Source organism: Ambystoma mexicanum, chromosome 8 (assembly GCF_040938575.1).
Source record: "Ambystoma mexicanum isolate Mex_15411 chromosome 8, UKY_AmexF1_1, whole genome shotgun sequence".
Classification (NCBI taxonomy): domain Eukaryota; kingdom Metazoa; phylum Chordata; class Amphibia; order Caudata; family Ambystomatidae; genus Ambystoma; species Ambystoma mexicanum.
This window is the reverse complement of record NC_090929.1, coordinates 338,673,961-338,694,109: the sequence shown is the minus strand read 5'-3', so window position 1 is coordinate 338,694,109 and position 20,149 is coordinate 338,673,961. Positions and strand designations below refer to the sequence as shown.

Genomic DNA, 20,149 nt, shown 5'->3' with positions numbered 1-20,149 from the left:
CTCACTAGATTCTTCACAGTAGTGGCACCCTGAACAGTGCAAGTTGAATTAAAAATGTTTCAGGTTGCAGCATGATGGCGGGACATATCAAAGATAGGGAATCTGCAGAGAAGCCATTGTTGCCATCTAAACCAACATTATCGATGCAATTGGTTCCTCTTGCTGTTAGCAGAAGGCACTAGTTCAATCCAACAAAGGTTCTTTTGTTTGTGACAACTTGTTTATGGGGGTTAGGGGAGAAGCTGTGTCTTTCTTGAATGAGTATAAAACATTGGTCTACGATCTGAAAGTGTGCTCAGATCATATGACCCGAGCCTAGTAGCTTATAACTTCCATTTTCTAAGTGAGGCTATGGAATCGCTCTCAGAAGAGCTAATGGTTAGATTCACATTGGCAGAAGTGGCTAACCCTGTGGATTTCTCTACAAGAGATTACAATCAATCCTCAGACCTGCCTGTTCCTGGTAGTGCCTCGTAGCCTGGGTCAAATGATGTCTGCATCCCTCTTGTGTGAGGAGCAGATACAACCTATTCCACCCGCTTCCAGTGCTCTGTCGACATAAGCCATAGATGCCAAGTCTGTGTCTATGACCATCAGTATGCGTAATTCATACTTCATATTTTGAAATTTAGTTTATTAATTGTTTCTATTAGACAGAGATGCCCTGTTGCAAACCAGTAGAAGGACTCGCACTACAGTGGGTCATTATTCAAAGGTGTTTATTTAAATAAAAGAAAAATGCCTATCCGGCGCTACCGCTATGAGGGAAGTTCCCTACCTAGTAAACTAAAACCAATGATGTTCATCAAGTCCCAAAAGAAAATAGTCTTCAGTCCAAACGCTAACGACTAACTGGCCCTACCACTTAAGAAAACTTAACACAAAGAAGGAGGCCATAGCAATGGCCTTCTTGCTGGCTTCTGTCTGGCCGAACAGGTAGATGACTTGATTCCAATCTCAACATGTAATAATGTAGTTCAGTCTTTTTAGATATTCTGTTCAGTAAAAGCTCAAATGTCTGCCGTACTGTTCTGTCTGCCCCTTTGGAAAATAAAGTTCTCCTCAGACTACTATTCTCATCTTTTTATCACAGGCTTCAGATCCTGTCAGGATCATTGGTACACGTAAGAAGTAGACTCATCTGATGTCATAATTTGCGCATGCCTATGTCGCTTTCACAGCCTTGATATAAACCACACGTTTCCTTTATACTCTGTTTTACATAGGGCATGTGCCCATTCAGTTCTTTTAGGGTTGTCTTATACTTTGATCGGCTTCCCCCAGTCTTGATATACTATGTTCATCTTGCTTTCACTCGTCTTTATCAGTTTTTCATACCTTTGTCGGCTGACACCAGGCCCACCACTACTCCCCAGTGGTCGCGCCACCAGTGAAGATGGTTGTCTTCCTATCTCTGACTTTCTCCTGACCAAAGCCTCTTGCTTGGTCAGGGTACTCACCATTCAACCATCAGCTAGTGGGTCTTGCTTCTCCCGTGCCACCACTGGTTCCGTGGCTTGCAGTGTCCCCGCCCCTCTAGTACGTTGTCTCTACAGAGACTCGCCTCTGCATATCGGTTACTCTCCTCTCTCCGTAGGAGTATCTCCTCAATTCGTAGTTCCCTCTGCTCTAATGCACGTCATTAGAACCAACAGAATGGTGTCCGTCTTCTTTGATTATGGCATGTGGATTATCTTCTGTATTCCCTGATGCCAAAAGTGTGAAAGAAAGATCTTTGATGGTTATAATCATAACGGGAGATACCAAAGTCTTTCCAACACCCATATAGGCAGAAAGAGTGGCAAGGACTGGGACTTCCTAATTGGAATGGGAGTCCTTGTAGCCAGGAGGAGAATCACACCCAGTGAGGTCCCACCTTCCCAGACCCTACGGGAAGGGTCTTGCATAGCAGGCTCACCTCCCTAGTCTCAGATGGGATGGCTCCCCTCTGGGGAGAGAGAAGGGATGAATTGTCCAGATTACCTCACAGGCCACACAATCTACACTGCTGTGGTCAGTACATGAGAAGACTCTCCTTAAAAGATGCCCCTTTTCCATGAATCAAGGGAATCAACAACACCTGCAGGTGATTAGTATAGGACACGTGCTCATAAACCCATTTCATCCATCCTCGTGGTAGGGGATTGTAGGTTGCTTTAATCGGGCAACATCTAATTCAGGGAAACTTTCCACCCACCCCAAACCAGGCATTTGTTATGTTCCTTTATTTAGTAAAGTGCTTTTTATGAATCTGGCATCCTCAATTTAATCTTGCGACAAAGGCTACAGTCGCTACAGCTATTCCTCACAGGGGTTTCGGCGATCTTACCAGTCAGCTCAGCGGAACAATGACTTTCAAAGTAAGCGAAAGAGGGGTTCCTCTAGCGAAAGGGCCCGCCAGTCCAAGCCTCAACAATGACTGTTACAAGGGCAGTCGACTTGGAGGGAGAGTGGCGCAGCATTTCGACGAGTGGCGTTTGTTTACGACAGACTGATGGGTACTGGATGCAGTCCAATACGGCCACTCATTGGAGTTCTGGTGTCCGCCACTCCCTATTCCACCGGTGAAGGTATCACAGCCGCATCCACAGGTCTTACGGCAGGAGGTGCGCCTGATGCTGGAAAAAGGGGCTATAGAAAAGGTCCCGAAGTCGGAAAGAGGACAAGGAGCCTACTCCCGGTTTTTCGTCAAAACACCGGACGGGAAATGGTGCCCCATTCTTGGACCTAAGGCCGCTAAACAAAAATGTGAAACGCCAAAAGTTCAGGATGCTAACGTTGCAAGACGTTATTCAGGCAGTGTAGCCTGGGGAGTTTCTGGCGTCATTGGATCTAGAAAATGCTTATTTCCAAATCCCAATGAACCCCAAACAAAGCATGTTTCTATGGTTTGTGGTCAGCGACGAGCATTACCAGTTTCGGGTTCTCCCCTTTGGCCTCAAGTCTGCTCCCAGGACGTTCACCAAGCGCTTGGCTCCGGTGGCAGCTTTTCTCCGCAGGTAGGGACAGCATGTTTATCTGTACCTGGGCGACTGGTTGGTGACGGGGGCGACTCGTAGAGTCTCTCTCCATGCGGCTATGCTCCTGTGCAGCATCTGGGCTTGGCAGTCAACTTTGACAAATCTTGTCTGACAACCTCCAGGGACTTGGTTTTTCTGGGGGCTCCTTTTCATACGCCGCTTAATCTGGTGAAGCCATCATTGGAAAGGATAGAGAAGCTGTTGTCCATGGCAGGTTCCTTTGTGCCGGGAACATCCATCACGGTCCAAGTATACATGTCTCTTCTCGGCACCATTGCTCGCTTCAAGATGGTCACAGGTCCTTAGTTACTGGTCTGACAAGATTCTCATCTCCCGGGCGCTGGCAGACGCCTTGCAGTAGTTGACTTGCTTCGACTACATAGTAAGGGGTATGCCCCAGGGAGAGCCAGATTTTCAGTATACGATCATGACGGACGCTACCGAGGTGGGTTGGGGGGCTCACCTCAACCACTTTCAGGTCGAAGGCCTATGGTCCCTCAAGGAGGCTTTGTTGCACATCAACGTTCTGGAGTTGAGGGCAGTAGACTGGGCACTGATGTCTTTTCTGCCCTTCATTCAGGGCTCAGTGGTCCGGGTTCCGACAGACAACCCCACAACTATATTTTATCTCTGCAAACAGGGAGGCATGCATTCACAGACCCTGTCCAGGGAGGATCGGGTTGTCTGGCACTGGGCCATAGCGCACAAGATTCACCTAGTGGCTTACTATTTGCCAGGAGTTCAAAACGAGCAGGCAAATGGTCTCAGCAGAGAATCCGTTCAGATGCACAAATGGCGACTAAAGGACCCAGGTGGCAAGGATATTCAGGAAATGGGGGACTCCCCCGCTGGACTTATTTGCCAGCCCAGAAAACAGGTAGTGCAGTCTCTTTGCCAGCAGGGTGGCTCATCCGGACTCGAGGGGGGATGGATTCTCATTCCTGTGGACAGGCCTGTTCGCATACGCGTTCCCTCTGTTTCCTCTGATCTGGAAAACGATCTAGATGGTGTGCAAGGTTCTGTGCAAAGTGATCCTGGTGGCCCCGTTCTGGCCCCCGACAGACCTGGTTCTGGGACCTTCTTCACCTAGCTATGGATGGCCCTCTTCATCTGGGGTCACAGCGGGATCTTCTGTCACAGAACGAAGGAAAGGTGTGGCATCACGTCTCCAGCTCCCTCAGCCTTGCAGCGTGGCTCCTGACCACTCTGAATTTGGACACCTACGGATTCCACTGGACTATTGCTGCATCTTGGCAGCCACAAGGGCACCATCTACCAACGTATCTTACAGCCGAAATGGAAAAGGTTCTGTGCCTGGTGTGTGCAGGAAACAAACTTGCAGCCGTTGCAAGTTTTGACCCACCACAACTTCTGCCTTATCTTCTGCTGTTAGCAAAGGGGGGGTGGGGGGTCTGGTGTTGTCTTCAATCAGGGTCCACTCTTGGCAGCCATCTCCAGGTTCACGAGGCATCGCAACTCTACACCTCTGTTCAGCGCAAAGATTGATTAAACATTTCCTCAAGGGGCTTGGCTTTTCAGGGCACACCCCCCCCCCCCCCCCTGAAGAAGTTGTTTTCTCCAGTCTGGAGTCTCAACTTGGTACTCTCGGCCCTCATGAAACCACCGCTTGAACCCATGTCCACGACGACGGCGGTGAAGTTTCTCACATGGAAGGTGTCTTTTCTGGTGGCCGTTACGTCGGGTTTCTGAACTTCAGGCGCTGTATCTGCGTTTCATGAGGGATAAGGTTCTCCTATCTACAAATCCTCACTTTATTCCCAAGAGTCCATCCGAGTCTCATAAGAACACTACGTTGGCCTTGCCCACCTTTTTTCCAAAGGGGTCCACTCCAGCGGAGAAAGCGCTACATTCCTTGGATGTCAGCAGGGCTTTGAAGTTGTACCTGGACAGGACTCTGTCCTTCAAGACGTCGAGACAGCTATTTGTGGCTTTTGGCCCCTCCAATAAGGGGAAGCCGATTTCAAAGCAGGGCCTTTCCCATTGGGTATCATCTACGATTTTGTTTTGCCCCAACAAAGCAGGCAACCCGTTGCAGTCGACTCACAGGGCCCATTCTACGAGGTCCATGGCATTGTCGGCAGCACTGTGGGCAGGCATACCACTCAGTGACATTTGCTACTGTCTGGGTTAACAGCATGTGGAGGATATGCAGGTGGGGCGTGCAGTCCTCCAACGCCTGTTCCAATAAGGTAAGCCCTGCAGCTTCCGGGGGTTGTTTTTACTAATGCTTTCGGTCTTAATAACTGAAAATGCATGTTTTTCTGTTGTTGGTTCATGATTGCCTTTGGAATGGGTCTTGTTTGCCTGTTATGAACCTCCAGGTTATCTTACTGCTATGTAGTCTATTCACAGCATGTGTATCCATGAAATATCCAATGCTGGAGAAGGGAGTTGTTTCTTAACTGTAACTCCATTTCTCCAGCGTTGGTATCTTTCATGGATTCACATGCACCCTCCTGCCTTCCCCCTTCAGGCAAACATACGTTTCGGATTCCTCCATTTTGGTGAGGTTGAAATCTGAAGGAAAGCCACAGGCCCGGGGTTATTTAAACTGTACGTCCTATTGGTGCCGCCCAAAGCACCCATAAAGACGTCAATAGGACTCTCAAAGTGTCGAAGTTTTCCATAGGAAAACTGCTCTATTAAAGTTAGAGGTTTCCCAGCCGGGCGAAGGGAAATGTTCACAGCGTGTGAATCCATGAACGATACCAACGCTGGAGAAATGGAGTTACAGGTAAGAAACTACTCCCTTCTATTCTTTTTCTTTGTTTGCAACAAGCGCAATGCCCATTTAACTCCCCCAATGATTCTTCCGTTGTAGGCGTCATTACACAGAGAAAGAGTCGCGTGATCTCACCCTGTACACACCATGGACCTAATCTATAAAATATATATTTTTCCAGAACACATACACTTCTAAAATGTTCCCTAACATCTCAGGATGCACAATCAATTTGCATATTCCCTCTCCTCAGTACTGATAAATAACAGGGCCAGGATTTAATCTAATTCCTTTCATATTTTCAACCCGCCTCAGGATTATTTCCCCTTTATATTAACCCGACATATGCATTTCTTTTAGCTGTCTCACAAACAGGTATACACCCGCTTATGGACTGGGTCAATTCTCCCCCTCTAGGAACAGGTGAACATTAGTCCAGAAGATGGGATAAGCTTTCCTCCAGAGTCGGTCTTCTGTCTCTCCCTCCAAAGAAGTCCTCAGACATTAACTCCTATTATGCCTCACTTAAAGGGCTCTCGCAAAAATCCAAAATGGGGCAAAAGTAGACAAATCTATTCTGCTTCCTGGTGTTATCAATGCTTCTGCTTCCTCTTCATCAGTCAGTCAGTGAGTGAGTGAGCGAGTGAGTCTGCCCCTAGCAAATGTGTGTTGAATCTTTCAGACCGAAAACCACACCTTCTTGAGGTGTGTATAATTTCCCCATTCTAATTGGTCAATGTATGTGATAGAACGGTTTTCAAAAAGTGACGGCATGGTACACCTCTTCGGTCAGTTGGCATGTTACTGAAGGGGGGCATTCTGATGGCAGTAACTTCTACACCCAATTTCCATCCCATTTGTTGTGATGTCATCTCAGAGATTTCTTCCATTAAACATTATAACTTTCTAAAATAATTCATTCCACACATATGACCTATTTACTAATTGGCTCACCAGATGTGTGTCTCTGGCACGAATCAAACACAATTGTTATCATAATGGCACAAATCTTTACTGACTTGGATTGTTCAATTTAACACACACATTTAACATACAAATTATTTTCCCATCTTTGACATTCCCTGTAAGACTGAGCGAATTAGTAAATCCCAATATAACATTTTTTTCTGCCCACTGCAGAACATCTGGTATTTCTTCTGTTGAGACAGAGCTGGAAGTATATTATTTAGTTCCCAGACACCTGACAGTGATCATGTCCCTTGTAGTTTGTTTCTGGGGGAGGGGGGGATTTGGTTCTCCTTCCTGCCCACTTGGAATTGTTCCTGGATCTTGCAGATTCTAGATAAACACTTTGTTTTTCCAGGTATATTTTCTATTCCTTTCTTGAGGAGGGCCTTGGAGATTGAAATAGCAGATTGGAGAAACCGATCCACCAGTTAAGCTAAACTACTATTCATTTTTTTTTAAAGGTTAAACCTGCCCCCCACATGCAGATGCAAGCCATAAAGAAGCCCCTTTAGAATTAATTGCAAGTTCGGCCTCCCCGTTATCTAGGTGCAGAACCATCATTATCTTTATGGCTCAACCTCTTCAAACAAAATCCAATTCCTTGAGAGGGGCAAGACAGATACATTATTTTTGTTTTGATGGGGCTGGTGAATTGAACAGAGTATCAGATGTAAAAGTTCAGCCCTGGCTTCATTTTAATTTGGTGCCATTGGAGCTTTTTAATATACGTATTCCTGTTCCACTTGATTTTCCCTCTTCACCCAATATGGCAGTTTATTCATTTTGTCAGCTTATCAAACTCCTATCAAAGGGCCACATTTTCAACATCTGTAGGTTTCCTAATCCTGACCCTTAATTTTTGTAAAGTAAAATAAAACCAACAGCAGCTGTCTCTGTGACTGTAAATTGCCGTTCTCCCCCTCCCCCAGATTAAGCAGTTCCCCTTTTTAACAAAAGTTGCAGATTGCTTTCTGGTACCTGGACATCTTTATTTTTTTAGTGTTTTTTTCCAACGGCTGTGTGCCGGCCACAGCTTGCAAGCTTGTTTTTAACATGGTGCATTGCTCTGCAGCTTTTCTTTGAATTAGATTTCCCGACAGTATACAACATGATAGTGAGAGCAAGGTTGCAAAGAGGGATGGTTAAGAGTAGTGCAGGTGAAACCAATGTGTTAAGTTCTTAGCGCACTGCCTGGTCAATGTACACGGACGACTTAACAGAAGACATTGCTTTTGAAAGTGTTTGGTTAATTGGAAAGGGTGACGTTACAGAAGACAGTAATTTATTAAGGTTTTTTCAAACAGGTGACTTGAGGTCCTGCTACGTTCACATTTTCGCCAAACACTGACCTCTTTTCGAAATGAAAAACTTCCCATTTGTAGCGTGGATTGACCAAAAATGTTTTTTCTGGTGTCTTCACAGTTGGCCAGACAAGAAGGCAGAGTGATTCTAACCTGTGGAGCACCATATGAAACGGTATGTGATAATCATGAGTGCCTGAATCTGTGACACATTTTGAATGCCGTGCCATGACATGCCATTAAACAAGCACATTTGCTTTCTCAATGACACCAATGTCTGAATGTCTGGGACTCTGAATACTTTTTTCATACTTTGTCTGACGGCTCTAGTCTGGGCTGGTTACCTTATTGATTCTTGATTATATACTTTCAAACTTATTGCATAACTCTGCCATGTACTTTGAGACTTTGTGAAAAGTATAGCCGCATATTTTTATTTGTGTTATTACTAATTTAACTAGATTTGGTGAAATGGGTTTCAGTTTTGTACACCTTAAAGTTTGGGGTGTCATTTAAAATGGAATTCTTATGTGCCTAATGCGGTGCCACTTCATTTTTGGGTCAAGGTGGGTGGGGCAAGGTTTCAGGTATTTCACCTAATCTCATTGATGTACCTTTCCCTTCTATCACAAATTACTTAACCGGATTCCCAACTGGCTTGGTTCCAGGTGCACAATGTCCAGGTTCTGAGGAATTAAGCAGCCTATAAACAAAATGGCATCTCGGATCATGTGTCTACAGTCCTTGTTTTTAGAATGCCTTCTGAATGCTAATGTGTGTCGGTAATTTATACATTTTCCCCATATGTAATCCTCCTAATGAGTGTTCAACATGGGATTGTGTTGTCTGTTCCCCTTACAAAGTCTATGCAACTTTGCAGGCTCTCTCAAAAGCATGGTTTCAATCCACCTGCAGTTTAAATATTTGCCATTAAAGATCTTTAAAAGGTATGTGTATCGCTGTTCAAGGATCTCCATCTGTATTCTTAAGAGCAGTCAACCCATTGAGGGGCAGTAGGGCTTGGGGGATTAGCCCTTTATTGCGGTTGCATAAGGTCTCCTGTTTCAGATACAAATGTGGGTCCTGTGTTTGCTTTGCCTGGAGCCCCAAACCACATGACATCACTAATGTCAATGAGGCTAAAACACATCTGGCTGAACTTTTCAGGCTCGGTTGCCCCTTTTGACGCGGGACCAAGCTTGATTTGCATATTGGTTTCCCCTTCTATAATGGCACAGCAGGCTGAATAAAGGCTTTGAAATGTTGCCCAGAGCATTTCCATAGGATATGACCCACCCATGGCCTTGCATTCATCATTCTTTAGTATTGTATTCATGGTGTTAAGCCATTTTGTGGCTAAATATTTCAATTGGTAGAAGGTCTTTCTTGGTGTTGCTGTAACAAGCCTCAACCACTGTTTGTATTGCTCTTTATTTCAACCAAAATTTCCAGAATGGTATTTTTAGTTTTAGGTAGGTGCTTTCTTCAATCCCATTGGCAGTCTGATAAACCTGTGTAATTCTCTCATTACGACAGGGGTGGTGTATTTGCTGTATCTCTATTCTGGCATTCTATCCTTGCCTGTTACTCTCTAAACATTTGTGAATAATGCGGCTAAGTGGATGCAGGGATTTTGGGGTGCACATGTGAAGAAGCAGTGGTGACCCTTAACTGGGCGATGACGAGTTAATTTTCTTGAGTTGCTTACTGCACCCAGCATCCCAAAGTACTATTGTCTCTCCAATAAAGTCAGAAATAATAGGTCCCTGGTTCTTCGATCTCCAGCAGGTCTGTTATAGATCTATATTCACTTTCAATAGGTGAGAACTGGTGGGTGTTAGGATTGGTCAAATCTTAATGGTACACGTTTCCTGTTTTTAGACTTGGATGTGAACCTTGTATCCCTCTAAGAGCATAGTTTACAGTAAGGTAGAGATCTTGTGAGTGGTAACTTTCTCCAACCTCGCTGGCAATTTCCGGTTTTGGGGTATGATATTGGAATATAGGGCTTCTCACTGGTTCAAAATTCCCTTTCAAAGAATGTTTGAGATTTTTTGTGACAAGAACAGTCTGTTTGGTTGGACCACTGTATCGGGTCTTATGGTATACCACTGATTGGTCGTCCCTTCACAAAAGTAGCTGCACCACAATTTGTATTTATTTATCAAAATTCCTTTTTATTTACAAAGTACGTTGTGCTTCCCGAGGGAGAGAGTGCCCTATGGATTACAGGTGTTTCAGCACTTCGTGTGCTTTTCTCAAATCAGGGCAAATTTCCTTATTTCCACATTACATCATGAGTTTTCAATCCCAAGTCCTGCTCGTTAACTTGAAAACCTCTGAAGTGTTTTTATGTGTTTAAATCCCACCTCAAAATTCTCCAAACAGTCCAAACGTGTCGGCTTCCTAGTACAAGGTTTTCAACAAGCTAACGAGCAGGACTTGGGATCGAAAACTCAAGAAATACAAATTGTGGCGCAGCAAATTTTGTGAAGGGACGACCAAAAAAAACGGAGGTGGGGTCTTTGCCTCTGTAACCCTTACTAACACGTGACACATATACCGTACAGTGACTTGGTCGCAGAGTACAAGAAGTTATTACCAACAAAACCCCCAACAAACTACCGGTATACCACTCCTACATCATTTGTGGTGTTATAAGAATGAGGAGAGACATGGAAATAGTTTTTGGTAGCTTTATTCAACAGTTTGGAAAGATGCCAAGATTTCAATTCCATCTGTTGTTGGTTGGCAACATACGTATGAACTTCTTGCTATTAATGTTTGAGTTCGAACATGCAACAGTACTTAAATAATGCACCTTTTCAATAGCAATCTGGGCACTTTGGATTTGGAGTCAATCAGGCAACATTGTAGTATTAAGCAACAAGACGGAGTACTTGGCTGATACCAGTTTAGGCCTGAGCGAAGCAGGGCCTCTGTGAGGGCTCCTGGCTGATATCGCCCACATCTGCTCCTGTCGAGGTTCTTAATGCCATTGGCTCCTAGGTGGGGTGAGGGGGGGGGGGTATGGTTTCTTCTTAGTAGGAAATCCGGTTCTGCGTCTTCAGCGCTAGCCTGATTTCCTTTTAAATAAAAAAACCTACAAATGAAGATGGCCACCATGTAAAAAAAATAAGCATGCAGGTTAATTTTCTTCGTTACTCGCGGCCATCTTCTGAGGCTGAAGTGTGGTGGTGAGGTACCGAAGCAGCACAGTGGGTAGAGGCCAGGGGGGTAGAAGCACTGGGTAATGGCAGCTAGAGGTGGAGATGTGCAAAGGCCATGTGGAGCACAAACAGAGAGGATGCAGGAAAAAAATGGCAGAGTGGGTAGAGGCACCAGCATTCCAAGGTGGAATGTGGGCTTTTAACGGCTATTCAAGCTCTCGTTCGAGGCGATGGGATTTTTCATCACCTTTCCCCAGGGTGTTGATAATCTGTAAGTATTGAATCTTGGGATGTTTGATTTCAAGTAACAGCATGCAACAGTTCTGTGGAAGTTTACTTTTTTGATGGGGTAAAGGAAACACTTCTTGGCAAGTGGCCATTTTTAAGGGGATTAAGGGAACATTAAATCAAAATTGCAGCATGCAACGATTCACTGGTAGCATGGATTCAATATTTGTTTTGTACACCAAAACCCAAAACACAATCCTTTGTGTAGTAATGCTGATCTTGATTTCTTTTCTCAATGTGCTCTACGAGATGTTACTCCCAGTTCCAGCATGCAGCTTACTTCTTGTATTACATATCACTGGTTTTGGGTCTGCATGCTCTGTGTGCTTACCATCTCTCTCGGAGGTGGCTGGTGTTCAGCCATCAGCTTTGACATACAGGTTGGTTTTTGGCTTCATTTGTTTCCTTATCCCACTACCTCATGGTGGCTTCACTAGCATTACAACGTTCATCGCCACTACTTTACCTCACTCTCATTGCTTCTTGACATAGTCTGGCAGCCTGTGTTTCTTGAAATGGCAGAAAGCCACTGCGTGTTTTTTATCGGGGGACCTCCACAGTCTCTGTGTGCATCTTACAGCCATCACGTCTTTTGTTTTGCTTTATTAACCCCAAGTAGGACGGATATACCCAGATGTGGGTCCCATGCCCGCTGGGCCTAGAGACCCAAGCTACACCTCACTGATGATGCCGAAACATCTCTGGGGTTGCTTGTGGTCTCGTGCTGCAGGGATGTGACCAAGCAGTTTGGGCTGGACTGCCTCTTTTGTGGTGGGACCAAGCCTGATTTTCACCAGGTCTTTCCCCTTTCTGCAATGGCTTAGCAGGCAAAAACAATGGTCTGGAGGGTTTCCCAAAGCAATGCTGGAGCTCCAGATTAATTCACAACATTCCTGCTATCACCTCTTTTGTTTTGCGTAGGTGGCCCTCAGTAGCTCATGTGACAAATCCAGGGAATTCGTCCCTCATCCCCATGTGAGGGCCCACTCTCTTTGAGACTAGTGAGGTGAGCATGCTACCCAAAACACTCGATAGGGGATTGCGCAAACAGGCGCCAGCGTGGTGGACAAGAACTCCCAAGTTAGTAAATATATAACACCTCCCTTAACACCAATGTCCCAAATGGGTGTTGCATACATGGAAACTAATGACGTGCTTACCGAAAAGGAACCTTTAAATATACTTGACTTGGCTGCAGACCCCTCCTTGAAACTGGAATACCAGGACACCAGTGGAATGGCCTCTCTCGTTGCAGGGAGAGACATATAAGAAACAAGACCCTTCCATGGCATCGAGGAGCCAATGCAGAACCAGCTAGCCTCTAAGGGTGGGTTTCCCGGAGTGAGGCCGTGCAGAGCGGAAGCTGCTGCTGCATGTCGGAACCGACGCACCCCTGGACACAGAACCTCAATGCATACATGGTGGGCGAGGAGCGTTGGAAGGCCCCAAGCTCCCTGGCCTCTGGAGGAAAGAGACTGAACTGTGATTGACGCGGAAGATCTGCATGCCCTAACCGTGATGCCGGATGAAGGAGAAGTTATCCAATTACACGCGAAGTCCGGTTCCACCACGGATGGAGCAACTGCCTCCCTCAACAAAGGTCACTACAGAAAAGCCGGTATGTGGTTCTCTGCAAAGAGAGGGAGGAGGGTGATTAAGCTCTGCAGCGCTTGGACAGAGCCAGATCGCTAAGCAAGGTGATCACTTATCCCAGGGGCCCGGTGGGCATATATAAAAACAGAGACTAACATAGATACTCACAGAAGGGGAAGAGAAATCAATACCCAGAAGGGGGCTACTAGAAATCAGAAAGTAAATCACCCAAAAGGGGTGAACCGAAAGCTAATACCCTAGGCAGTGGTCCAGAAGCGAGAAAGAAACTGAAGCACCCGGGAGGGGTGAATTTAAAAGAAGAATTCCTCAAGAAAGGAATATCTGGGCCTGAGGCAAGAGCCTGGTCCGAACGGCGAAACAAAGCAACACAGAAAGGATGGTAAATCTCACTCACTTACTAAAGGAGAGTCTGTCGCTCCAAGTGAGACCACAAACAGTTATTACCTGCATGAAAATGAACAGCCTTGGAGGGGTGAGCGAGAGGCGGCACTTGTAGAACTACAAAACTTAAAAATCCAAGTGGTACATCTAGCAAATGAACTTATGCAATTAACCAAGACATTGTGGGGGGAGCATAGGAGTTTTTCCTTGTTTTATGTGTTGAGACCTAAGGAATTTAAATTTGAATTACTTGAGCAGATCAGGGCCTTAAAATCCAAAGACCACATTGGGAAAAAACCTTTATTTTGCTGAGTTAACCATGATTTTGAGGAGGGACACGGGAGCCCTCCCTTTTGTTTATACACAAAACTATGACATTTGTTTTAGACTTCACAAGGAGACCAAGTCCAGGAAACCGGGTGGGTGTTGAAACCTGATGAAACTTTTGTGTTTGAACTGAGCAACATGTATTTGTGGCATACCCAAGGAACTTGTTGTATTGAACTGTACAAGAAGACTGGGAATTTAAGACCAACATTTCCAGAGACATTGTTGGCAAGGGGTTCATGCACCAGACAGCGTAAGCCAAGCAAGGGGAGCAAGAGCACTTCTCTTTTTTCCCTTCATTAGTGAGAGGGTCTGTTAGCAATATAGCATATGTTTGGACAGAGGACATAATTGAGTTGTGTACGATGTCCAGACGAGTACCTTTTTGTAATTTATTTTTTAGAATGGGGACCTTCCACCATGGCAATAGGGGTAGGTGAGGGATTTTCCTTTTTATTTTACTAAAATTCAGAAAGTTGAACAATGTTCAGTTGTCCACATCCTATCTCGGACCTACCACAGACAATTCTGGCCAGATGTGAGTTGCATGCCTGCTGGGCCCAGGAATCCAAGCTACACCTCATTGACGCCCAATGAGGCTGAATCATGTCTGGTGTTGCTTGTGGTCTTGTGCGGAATAGATGTGACCAAGCAGTTTGGGCTGGACTGGCTCTGTTGGGTTGGGTTTAAACCTGATTTGTATATAGTCGTTCCCCTTTCCGTAATGCCTTGGGATGCGAAGAACGATTGTTTGGAGGGTTTCCCAGAGCAATGCCAGGGATTCAGATTCATTCAAAACCTTCCAGCCATCCCCTCTTTTTGTTTTGCTGTGCATCTGTACTGCAGCATGTCAGACTCCTGATCCTCCTTATGATACCCTCCACCTCCCACTAACTGGATTTTTCGGTTTGCCACAGTGCTGTGGCCACTGTCCCAGGATCGCTCTCTGCTTTAGAGGATGAACATTAGATCACTTTTCAATCCCTCACATTAAAGAAAGTGAAGATGTGTTCTATTGTAGAATACCGTATTCCCCAAATCTCGAAAGGTGAGGATGTCCAGCAAGTCAAAGATTGCGAAGAACCATTGCAATTTAGGAATTGATGTCCATATTCCCCATACCTTTTAAGGTGAACTGGCCTAATAAGTCCCCAAACGTGAAGTGCAGTGTGGGAAATGTCAGTGTTCTGTGAGAAACCTGAGGGCATGCTGTCATTTCAGTGTCATGTCACAGCAATGGAAAGTATGGAAACGATGGCGGCTCAGTTTACTTTCCGTCACGTTTTCTGCGGGAGCTGCAACTGCAGGCTAGTCTTTTTCCAAGATGGCTGCCCCCTATTTCAGTCATTCTCCAACAGCAGAGCTTCACGTTGCAACCCTCACTTCATTCCTGGGTAAGACGCTAGTTCTTTTTCTTACCCTTGGTCTCTTGCTGCTCTGTATCTGCTCTTGGCGCCTCTACGCTACCGTCCATTGCCTCTCTGCTCATCTGCGAGCACCCGTTCTCTGATTTCCCTTCTCCCCCCTCTGCTTCCCGTTTTCACCTCGTTCCATGCTTGGCCCTTTCTGCGGTTTCCCGGATGGTTTCAGCACTTTTCTCATTCAACACCAAGCACACTACTTACCACGGTCTGTTACAAGATGAAGCTAGTACCAGCCCTGGGGTATTTTCTGCTTCTGGCTTTTTCCCCATGGCTTGGTCTGTCCCCCTGGGGTTCCTCGTATCTGGCTTGCCCCTAATTCAGACGCGGTGGCCTCCAACGGGGACACACCCTATCTTCACTCAGGACGTACCACTATAAATGATAAAGAAAAGAAAAAGTAGACGACGACGACAACTGCTGACTCCTCGGAGTCCTAAGGTGAGAATGTTGACCCACAAAAGGTGACCCGATCTGAGAGATTGCAATGCCCGAAGATGGCTATCCTGGAGCAATACCAAGAGTTAGTGGCTGCAGTACAAGGATTAACCCAGGAAATGCAAGCCTTGCGGATGGAAAACGCAGCTTTGGGGCAAATTGTTAACGCCAGGAAAGATACAAGAGACAATCTCCTAACCTCAACATTTTCCTTTGGAAAATATGATGGTTTACCCCGGAAACTCACTGAATTTCTTGACGCCTGTTCAGTGTACTTAACCTTCAGACCCAGGGCCTATGAGACAGATAGAGCTAAGGTTGGCTTTCTTGTTTCCAATCTGGTGGGCAAAGCACTGGCCTGGGCAATCCCACTGGTCACCTCAGGCAATCCTGTGTTACTGGACTACGCAGATTTTGTGTGTTCGTTCAAGGAGAGGTTTGAACGACAAGAAGTCCTGACACTGTTAGACATCCGACAAGGCACCTCAGATGTTTTGACATACGTTACCAACTTCCAGCGCGTAGCTGCCGAAGCGGGTTGGCCGGAGTCAGCCTACAAACCCTCTTTTGAAGGGGTCTCAATGAAGAAATCAAGGATGAGTTATTGTTCGTGGCTCCAGCAGCTTCTTTCCAAGATCTGGTTTCGCTTTCCATGCAGATGGAATTCCGCTTGCATGAGAGGAAGGCAGAACGCTGTCGGTTCAGGACAGGCTCAAGCGCCCAGATACCTCAAGGTTGGGTGTGCTCTATAAATAATAAACTAAACTAAGCCTATCTTACCTTGACCCGTACCCCTTGAGACCAAGACTGCACCTAGTGATGTCAGAACACAGGAAGAACCTGTGCAAGTTGGAACCGCTTGGTGTCCATTAACCCAAACTGAACGCCAGAGACGAAGCAACCTAGGTCTCTGCATCTATTGCGGGTCACAGACCCCCCTTCTATGGGAATGTCCTGAAGTCTGCCATCGCCACCAGGGAAACACTCCACCCTGGCCCTAACAGGGAATAAGGGTGAGGGTTGCGGTTGGAATTCGGGTCCCTGCTACATGACTGCATGAATGGATGACTTATTGGATAATCGTCTGATGGTCTTCGAGGTTTGCCTCTGCAACGGCCATCAAAGTCCTAGCCCTACTTTATTGTGGGGCTGTGGGAAACTTTATGGACAACGATTGGTCCATTTCCCAGAATATACTCAAGGAAGACAAACCCAAACCTGTTACAGTGGAAGGAGTCGACGGGTCTCCCCTGACATACGGACCCATCATACAACCTACCCAGCCACTACAGATGGTAATATTTACCCACAAAGAATGCATTAGGTTCGACCTAATCAAGACATCCAATTTTCCCCTCATATTGGGGATTATGTGGTTGGGCAAACACAACCCCATCATCAACTGTAAGGCAAACACTGTGACATTTAATTCAGTGTACTGCTCTCTACATTGTGATTCCCAGAACAGACAACAAGAAACTGGAACTGTTTGTCTGATGGACCCACCTCAGTCAATTCTTGCATTCCAACAAAGTATCATGCTTTCACGGACGTCTTTGAAGACAAAAGGCCCAAGGAACTCCTCCCACACTGAATGGAGGATTGTGCCATCAATCTACTCCCCAACACTTCCATTCCAGTGGAAAGAATGTTCTCCCTGTCTCTTCCTGAGAAGGAAGTATTAAAGGCCTACTTAGCTGAAAAACCTCGAACGGCCTGATTCAGGAATCACTTCATACCTAAGAAAGGAACCACCAAACTGAGACTGTGCATTTCCTATAGAGCACTTAATGCCATCACTGTCAGGGATCGGTAACCAATGCAATTGATCAGTGACATACTAGAGGCTGTTCATGGAGCAACAGTGTTCATCAAATTGGACTTACGAGGAGCCTACCATGTATTGCACATCCAGGAGGGTGATGAATGGAAGACCGCCTTCAGAACACCACTAGGACACTTTGAATACAAGGTCATGCCTTACGGTCTTGTCAATGCACCCACCATATTTCATTGATTTATGGACAGAATCTTTTTCTGAAATCCTTTTTCGATTTGTCATTGTCTATTTAGACGACATACTGGTTTTTTCCTCCTCCATCCCAAATCACGTCTTACATGTCAAGGAAGTCCTCCAACGACTACGGTTACACAGTCTGAGAGCCAAACCGGAAAAATGTGTCTTTGAAGGCTCATCTCTACCTTATTTAGCTTATTAACTTCATATTATCGGAACAAGGAATCAGATGGGCCCCCAAAAGATGGGCAACAGCACAATCTGTTAAAGACATATATCGCTTTCTTGGACTGGCAAATTTCTATAGGAAATTCATCAAGAACTTCTCCAATCTTGTTTTTTGCCCATCACAGCGTTACTCAAGAAAGGCGATCGATTTCTTTGGGGCGAGGAAGCAGATCGGGCCTTTAGGGAACTGAAATCCAGATTCTGCTCTGCTCCAGTGTTGTTGCAACCCAACAAAGCATCACCTTTCATCGTCGAAGTGGATGCCTCAACTGGGGCTATAGGAGCTGTACTCCTTCAAGTCTGTGTTGACTAAGAAGAACATCCCAAAGCATATTATTCTCGCACCCTCACAGTCAGCGAAGTCAACTACTCATTATTAGAGAAAGAGCTCTTAGCTATTAGACAAGCTTGTCTGGAGTGGTGCCATCTATTGTAGGCAGCGCTCTATCCCTTCGACGTTCGCACAGACCATCGAAATCTGAGCATACTCAAGAAGATGACTTGTCAAAATTCACGTCATGCCAGATGGGCATATTTATTTTTCTCAGTATGGCTTCACGGTCACTTATGATATATGCATGGAATTTGTAACACGCCTATACACAAGTGTTTTCATGGCACGACACAGCAAGGGAGGGGGAACAGAAGGAAGACAAAGACAACGATCTTACTAGGCCAGGTGACATTAAGATTGTGCAAGTGCTATTCCTCCTTACCACTTCCACCAGAAAGAAGGACTCTTTCTTAGAGCACAAACTATACATACCTACACCGGACTTGCAGAGACAGGTGTTATCCTGGTGTCATGATGCCCGAACTGCTGGCCATAGGGGTGTTGCTGCTACAGTCAAACTGATCTGTCAGTCATTCTGGTGGCCTTCCTTAAAGAAGGATGTGAGGAGCGATGTCCTCACCTGTCCAATCTGTGCCCAAATTAAATACTCTATGGCACAACCAATGGGTCTTCGACAATAGGAAGTACCGGCTGCAAGACCATGGCTACACATATCTACAGATCTCATTGTCGATGTCCCCCCTTCTGGAGGTTACACAGCCATTTTGATTACCATAGGCTCCTTTACCAAAATGGCACATTCTCCCCTCTTCCTGGACTCCTTTCTGCTCCTCAGTTAGCCAAGTTTTATTTCTGATATCTTCCGGCTACATGGGTTACCTCCGGTGGTAACATCAGATCGCGGATCACAGTTCACTTCCGCGTTCTGGCCCACTCTTTGCAGTTTTCTGGGCATAAGCCAGGCACTGTCCTCAGGGTATCATGCCCAGAGTAACGGGCAAACCGAACAACTAAATCATACCTTGGAGCAATATCTAAGGTGTTTTACGAATAAGGAACAGGACAACTGGTCTGATCTGTTGCTAGTGGCTGAATTCACATACAACAACACAGTCCATACCGCCACTCGGCTAAGTCTTCTTTTGTTCGTACGTACGGTTACCACCCAAAGCACTTGCCACTCTGGACTACCTACCTCTAAGGTGCTCCCAGTGGATGCATTACTGGACAAGATCACTACTGCCCATAAAGAGGCCTCTGGAAATCTAGAGTTGAATAAGACCACCAATAAAGAATATGCAGACAAGAAGAGAAGAGAGAACCTTGATTGGCAAGAAGGATCTATGCTCTGGCTTTCAACCAAATATTTACCTAGGTGGGTTAGACCTTCGAACCTCTACCCCAGATTTATTGGTACTTTTGAAGTACTTGCCAAGATAAATCATGTGGCATTTAAGCTTAAACTCCATAAATGCCCCAGTAGAATCCATCCACCCAGTAGAACTGCACATAGAGAGGCATGTAGAACACTGTAATAGTGTAGAGCATAGAGCGTAGGTAGCCAATGGAATAGAGTAATGGTACACATTGATTCTAGGAGATGGGCAAATATGATGTTTTATAAGGCTGCAATAACAGTTTGCACAGATCATTAGGCAGTCACTGGTGGAGGCGGGCAATCTATATTAGAACGACATCCTCTGCCGTTCAGCGTAATAATATCAGGGCACAGGTTGCATTTATCTTGGGCATAATGCAGCGATCAGCTAACCTTAGCTAGCATATATGAAACCTAGGTGTACATTAACGCAAGTTTGTGGTTGTTCAATAGATAGCATTAGGCCAAGACAGAGAAAGGGTAACACAACATTGGTAACTAGGTACATTGGTGGGGCACAAGATTTCAGACGTACAGACTTGTTCGTCTAGTATTGGCT

At 45.6% G+C, this 20,149-nt stretch overlaps 1 protein-coding gene across 5 annotated transcripts in view; it reads left to right on the top strand.

The window, feature by feature from the left end:
• EXD3 (exonuclease 3'-5' domain containing 3) overlaps window positions 1-20,149 on the top strand; it is a 3,187,846-nt gene that overhangs the window by 2,004,410 nt on the left and 1,163,287 nt on the right. For all 5 annotated transcript variants that reach the window (XM_069609779.1, XM_069609780.1, XM_069609781.1 and 2 more), the window contains one exon: window positions 8,155-8,208. In XM_069609779.1, the coding sequence (XP_069465880.1) occupies window positions 8,155-8,208 (54 nt within the window). The remainder of the gene's footprint in view (window positions 1-8,154; window positions 8,209-20,149) is intronic.